We start from the raw sequence: 7,547 nt of genomic DNA, 5'->3' as shown, positions 1-7,547 counted from the left end.
TGAGTTTTTTTTATATATTCTGAAAATGCCTTCCGTGAAGTTTCAGGACTTTTGGAGCTGTGCATAATAGGTCTCTAATATTTGCTCCTTTTCCAGCCCAGAATCCCAGCTGCCGGCATTCTCCCTCTTTATGCAAACCTTGTAAAATAAGAGAGAATAGGCATAAGTATTGTGACATAATGTGTAATAACAGCCCATAATGTAATAAATATTGATATAAAAGCATGATGCAAAATGGACGTATCATTGTGTTCAATCTTGTTACCGGAACCATAGATTGGTGCTTGTGGGTGACTAGTAGTGTTGATTACATCTTATAGTTGATTACTATATGGATTTGGTGGAAGATTATATGTTCAGATCCAATATGCTATTTAATACCCCTCTGATCTTGAGCATGATTATCATTTGTGAGTAGTTACTCTTGTTGTTGAGGTCACGGGAGAAATCATGTTGCAAGTAATCATGTGAACTTGATATGTGTTCGATATTTTGATAGTGTGTATGTTGTGATTCCCTTAGTGGTGTCATGTGAACGTCAACTACATGACACTTCACCATATTTGGGCCTAAGGGAATGCATTGTGTAGTAGCAATTAGATGATGGGTTGCGAGAGTGACAGAAGCTTAAACCACATTTTATGCGCTATTCCATAAGGGACCGATTGGATCCAAAAGTTTAATGCTATGGTTAGAATTTAATCTTAATACTTTGCTCGTAGTTGCGGATGTTTACGGGAGGGTTAATCATAAGTAGAAGATTTGTTCAAGTAAGAATAGCACCTAAGCACCGGTCCACCCACATATCAAATTATCAAAGTAGCGAACACAAATCAAACCAACATGGTGAAAGTGACTAGATGAAAATTCCGTGTACCCTCAAGGACGCTTTGCTTATCATAAGAAACCGTTTTGGCATGTCCTTTGCCTCAAAAGGATTGGGATACCTTGCTGCACTTTTGCTACTATTATCGTTACTTGCTCGTTACAGATTATCTTGATATCAAACTACTCTGCTACTTACAATTTCAGCACTTGCATACATTACCTTGCTGAAAACCACTTGTCATTTCCTTCTGCTCCTTGTTGGGTTAGACACTCTTACTTATCTAAAAGAGCTACAATTGATCTCTTATACTTATGGGTCATCAGTGGATGAATCGTGTGGGATATATTCAAGCTTCGCATACCGTTTTATAGGAACAACTGTATGCACTCTTACTTCGAGTCGTATACAGTCAAGGAAAAGTAAATGTGTGTGATTGTCTGCTTATCATACACATTCTATAATCATGAACTGTTTGTGATGGGTCGTGCATCGTAAACGTAGCATCACAGAATACCGACTGCGATGGCAATGCGAGCACAAACGAGTATCAAGGATGGAGCGTTTGCGATATTCGAGATGTCAGAAACAGTTTTATAGGGACAATTGTATGCATCATGGCTCCCTATCCCCAATGGTTTTTGGGCCGTGTGGGGAGGACCCCCCTATCGCCAACACTCGCCTGGCGAAGGTTTAAAATGGCGTCACAGAAAGGGGTTAAAAACTGTTTCTATAGCAGCTCGCTGTACCAGTGTATGGGTTCATAGCTAGTAGCTAGATGGATTCTTTTGTCTTTTTGATCTTCAATACAATATTCTCCTCGATCTTCTTAGAGCTCTATCCGATGTAATCTTCTTTTTTGGTGTGTTTGTTGGGATCCGATGAATTGTAGATTTATGATCAGATTATTCATTGAAGGTAATTGAGTCTTTTCTAAACTTTATTATGCATGATTGTTATAGCTTTGTATTCCTCTCCGATCTATCCGTATGGTTTGGCCAACTATATTGATTTATCTTCAGTGGGAGAGGTATTTTGTAAGGGTTCAATCTTGCGGCGTCCTCACCCAATGATAGAAGGGGTAGCGAGCACGTATTGCATTATTGCTATTAAGGGTAAAACAACGGGGTTTAATCATATTGCTTGAGTTTACTTTGTCTAGATCATGTCATCTTACTTAAGGTGTTACTCTGTTTGTCATGAGCTTAGTACCATAGATGCATGCTGGATAGCGGTTGATTGGTGGAGTAATAGTAGTAGATGCAGTTAGGAGTCGATCTACTTGTCACAGACGTGATGCCTATATACATGATCATTGTCATGAATATGTCATACCTATGCGCTTTTCTATCAATTGCCCAACAGTAATTTGTTTACCTGTCGTATGTTATTGTTTCGAGAGAGAAGCCTCTAGTGAAAACTATGGCCCCTAGGTCTACTTTAATCATACTATAAAAACCAAAAATATCTTACTGCAATTTATTTATTTATTTTTATTTTGTTTTGCAATTTATCTATCTACTTATACAAGATTTGATCCTTGCAAGTAACGAGCTCAAGGGGATTGACAACCTTCTTGCCCGCGATAGGTGCTAGTATTTGCTTTTGTGTGTGCGGGTGCTGTTCACTAGAATTTGCATGGTTCTCATTTGGTTCGATAAACCTTGGTTCTCACTGAGGGAAATACTTATCTCTATAGTACTGCTTCACCCTTCCTCTTCGAGGAGCTCACAAGTAGCAATAAGTCTCTCTCTCTCTCTCACGCGCACACACGCTCTCCCTCTTTAGGTATTTTTCGGACCCGTTTCCATTGCGATCATATGGCTACAAAAACGGACTCATCCCAAACCGTTTTTCTTGCAACTTACCATACGTTTTCTTTCGAGTAAAGTGCATCTACAGTCCTCAAACTCACTGGTTACGTCCACATTGGTCCTCAAGCTTGCAAAGTGCCTCGCTACGGTCCTCATATTCATGAATACAATTCATATGCGGTCCTGAGGGCTCTCTATACATAACACATCTACCTTCCGTGCCAAGTGTGGGGATATTGTCAAAAAAATATGACGTGTGGTGCCTATTTGTTGGTAGGAGAAAAAGGCAAATATAGATGAATCGTCGGTGTTTGAACAAGAGACCTCGTGTCTGGTCGAGACAGAGCCACCAGGGCCATAAAGATGACATGTGGGCCTATCGATCGACAAGGAAAAACATGCAAAATAGAAGAATATCCTAGTACTTGAACAAGTGACCTCGTGTCTGATCGAAACAGAGCCACCACATTAGACTAGGGTCGGTGTATAGTGTATAGACAGAACATCTATATGGCCGGCCTATTTATTGCTGGCGGTCGTAGGTGCATCTGGATTGTTCATAGCCTTTTCACTTCTCCTTCTTCCCTTTTTTTTGCACTTATCGCAATGAAAGCATGCACATCATTCTTGTGCTGAGTGCTTCTTGAAAACCAAAGAGTTAATGTTTAAATTATTCACTTAAAGTAAATTTTATATTTGAACTATATATTGTTGCTACCAACAGATGTCATTTACGTGTGATATTAATGTTTATAATGGACGTACAAGAATCTGCATGGATTTTTTTTAAATATCAATACAGACATAAGCGCTCATATACACGCGCATATACTCACCCCTATGAATTTACGAAGACTGACCCGGCATATCATCTTGAAATTTACGAAGTCATCGTAGGCACCTCGTCGTCGACGGGAACGTCTCCTTCCACTAAATGTGCATCGCTGGAAATCCTGAAATAAATCCAGAAATAAATGCGAGCACCAGGATTTGAATCCTGATGAGCTGGGAATACCACAGTCCCTCTAACCATCTAACCACAGGTTGGTTCGCAATCTGCATGGATTTAAGGGTTTAGATTCAAGAAGTGTGCCTGCCCGACACGCCATATGAGAGGGGGTCTAGCGCTGTCCGCGGTCGTGTCCGGACACGTTCATGGATATCTAGGTGAACGGATTTACCTGATCTCACACTAAATGTTCTAACATCGCCGACATGTTCGAGGACACGTCCGAGGCGGCAACATCGTTCCCGCACCATCGGCGTCTAATACCGGACGACGCCGTGGGGCAGATGATCAGATACATTTAGGCCTCCATGGATTCTCACATGCATGAGCAACAATTCAATGCATATGGGAACTATAGGAACCTTGACGGTTTGACGTTGATGAGAACGTGGCCGTGGGTACCGTCACGAGCTGCCAGGAGACAAATGTCTGCACGATGGCCAACAGCATAGATATATCTTGACCACGGCGACGTGATCGAGGCGTTTTTTTGCGGGGAATTGGCAACAGGTAAGTTATTTAATGTTTATCATGCTTTCAATTATGAAGGGGTACGCGCTGATCTTACGGTTGATGTATTTAGCGGGTGTATCGAAGACACGTGAAGCATTGCGGTTAGACTACTGTCAAATCGCAACAAGAACAGTTGATTACTTTTTTTTGTGTGCCTCTTTTGGCAACAGACAGTTTTGTCCGGAAGCGGATCCTTTAACATCCTCAAGGAATGTCACGAAGCTACAGTGAAATACATGAGTAAAGCGAAGAAGGAAAGTCAGGGTTACTATAGCAACTACTGTGCGGGTTACTGCAGCATGTACAAAAATAAATAAATAAATAATTTTATCGCATTATAATTTGTTTTGTATGTTAATTTTGTAAATGTATACAGTAAATTTATAATTTGCAAATTAATTATAATCATTTTAGGTTTAATTATATGGATGTGAAAAAGGATGTCATGGTTACTGTAGCTTACGTGACATCCATTGAAAATGTTACAGGATCCGGTTCCGTTTTCTCCTGCTCCATCGAAATTCGGTTGCTGCAATATCAAAACAAAACAAAAGTCCAACATGAACCGCTGAATCTACCATTTTTTCCATAGTTTCTGCTGTTGCAATCATCCATTCATCGGCTCCGCATGTCTAATCCTAATTAGTTTCCACTGCATCGTAGGGGATTAAACGATGAAACTCAATTCAAACTGCCAAAAGGTTAGCTCCGAGCCGCATCAATCATGGCTCACTTGATGCCAGCGATCTCCGCCTTGATGAGCTCGACGACCTCCGGCGCCGCGGCGGCCGCAGTGACCATGACATCGGCAGTCGCGGCACGCCCGTCGCGCGTCACCGTGACCCCCAGGACCTCCACTCCGCGCCGGTCGAACACTTCGAGCAAGCGCGTCAGCGCGCCCGGACGCGCTGCCGCCGCCCGCACGGCTATGCAGACCGCCTCCCGTGACGCCACCTCGACAGCTGCTGGGCGCACAGGCCCCGCGTCGCGCTGAAGCGCCCTGTACGCCTCGAGCACAGCCGCCGTGTCCGACAGCACCTTCAGGTGCGCCACCGCCGCGTCCAAGATCTCCACCTGGTTCGCCTGCATGCATCAGCGCGGCGATCAATCAGGGTAATTCCCGGAGAGGAGAAGATGAGGGCATCGCCATTGGCAATGCCCAAGATCAAGAACCGACGAGGAAGGGAAGAGGCCAGGGGACTCAGGCGAGAGCACGCAGGTACGTACCCGAGAGAGGTCGCCGGGGAGCAGCGCGGCGAGCTCGGCGTACAGCGGGAATTGGGCCCGCCTGCGCTGGGGCCGGCCGGGATCCCGCGTCGAGCCAGCGACAGCAAGGGACTGCTCCGACCGACGCGCTCCAGCCATGGGACTCTCGGTGGTGTTGGGAAGAAGCTGCTGCTGCGTTGGTTTGCGGAAGGGAGATGCTTTGTAGGTGCTCTCGAGGTGTGCAGGTGCCATGTGAGGACTGAGGCGGCAGCAGCTGCTGGCTGATGATGGTGCTTGGTGGAGGAGAGCTTTTTGGTTGGTGGTGACAGTGAGCGGCCAGGAATGGCAACTGCGGCCATGGCTGGGCAGAGTGCGGAGACCAAAGAAGTTTCCTGTCCGGGAAAGCGGAGCCCTGGTCAGCAGCTGAGTCTTCACATGAGACCAACCAACACTTGCCTCGTTTTTGTCTCAGCGACGTACGTTTGCCAGCACACATCATTGCTACCGAATATACAGATGCTCATTTTTTTTATATATAGCTAATCTCCTCCAAAAAAAAGGATGCTCAATTTTTTAGGGTATACAAAATTACAGATACTGCTGTCCACTGATATGGAACTAGCTGACGATGAGATATCCACTGACAGTGAGCTTGAGGATGAGATTAGTTGTATTACATTACATTATTGTTTCAAGGATATACATATTTTTTTAGGATATACAGAATTACATTATTGTTTCAAGGATTTTGGATGCATAAACATTATTTCTGCTTTGTATAGGAAAAGGCTAGCCAAAGACCGGGAGTAGCCACTTTAACGAGTACAGTAACCACACTCATGCATTCTCTAGTAGTAACATTACGGGGAAGAAATATACATGATAACTTACAAACCTGAATACCACCAAGGCTGAACTGAAATTTATCAAACATGTGTCAAGCCAATCCTCCGTCCTTCACTGAGAGATACTTACCACCACAACATAGTAGGGTTAACTTAATGCAACTATTGCTCTTTGTAATACAACTCCCTTAGTTGATTAAAGATATGCACTACCATAGTTTCATTTCTATTGATCAATAAGGTGTAGATGCATTTTTACTTCTCAATATACATATAGTAAACGAAGCACATGACATTCAATTCATTCATAAATTTTATTTCAAAGGTACAAGTGAAGCAGAAGAGTAAATGATCATATGAGGGAATCTCCAAGATAGTGGGATCAACACCAATGACTACACTTTGACCTCTTCCAACCCACTTTTAAAAATTGCATAATCCACATGGTCAATTGTCACCCTTCAAAATAGTGGGATCCATAATATGTAGAGTTGACTTCTTCAAACCCACTTTTAATGATAATTTCATCCATACTCTAAAAAATATAAGTGAAATTCATAGAGCATTCTATAAATATCATAACTAAAGAGAGACTGGTATCCAAACTCAAAATATAAGTCAAGCAAACGGAACCTTCTTTAAATAGTCAAACTCCAAAGATTTAAGTGAAGCGCAAAGAGCATTCTATAAATTAAACAACCAAGGACCATAGAAAATCATCCCCAACCAGTATGGTGTTTTGTTTATTTAAAGGAAAAAATGATGCTCAAAGGATTTACGGGTATCATGTGCACAAATAAAAACTTAGGTCCAACTGAGACATACCTATAGTTGTTGAAAAAGATGAAGGGGATGCCGGGACATCCCCAAGATTGGAGCTTGGGACCTCTTCAAATAATTTCTCGGGGATGCCTTCAGAATCCCCAAGCTTTCTTGTATCTCTCCAACTTTCTCTCAGATCGTTGTCTTTCCTGGGTCTTAAAAACTTTATCCACACAAGACTTCGCAAAGCTTATCAGAGAGGTTAGTATACATAAATATAAATCACCTATCATGTACTGTCAAGGCAAGATGCATAATCATTTTCAAACATTATCTATTGTATACTTTCATTTCCACAAGTTATACCCCCCCCCCCCCCCAATATAAGCCTTGAATACTCAAGTATTAATAGATAACAAAATTATAACATCTATCTGTCAATTAATACGCATACTGTTGTAAATCTTACAATTCTAAAAAATTAGGACATAATAGAGGACTTGGCAGTACTATGTAAAAAATTAGGAAATTGATCACGTTCCACTATAGAGAATTAATTCAAATATTAGAGG

General features: G+C 42.3%; 1 protein-coding gene across 1 annotated transcript; it reads right to left on the bottom strand.

Moving 5' to 3' along the window:
* Window positions 1-4,625: 4,625 nt before the first annotated feature.
* LOC125555770 lies at window positions 4,626-5,703 on the bottom strand. The gene is made up of 2 exons (XM_048718625.1): window positions 5,390-5,703; window positions 4,626-5,245 (listed from the first exon to the last, which is right to left on the bottom strand). Exons 1-2 carry the CDS (start codon window positions 5,618-5,620, stop codon window positions 4,892-4,894), a joined length of 585 nt encoding a protein of 194 aa, XP_048574582.1. The 5' UTR covers window positions 5,621-5,703; the 3' UTR covers window positions 4,626-4,891.
* Between the last annotated feature and the right edge of the window lie 1,844 nt (window positions 5,704-7,547).

Source organism: Triticum urartu, chromosome 5 (assembly GCF_003073215.2).
Source record: "Triticum urartu cultivar G1812 chromosome 5, Tu2.1, whole genome shotgun sequence".
NCBI lineage: Eukaryota > Viridiplantae > Streptophyta > Magnoliopsida > Poales > Poaceae > Triticum > Triticum urartu.
This window is presented reverse-complemented; position numbering and strand designations above follow the sequence as displayed.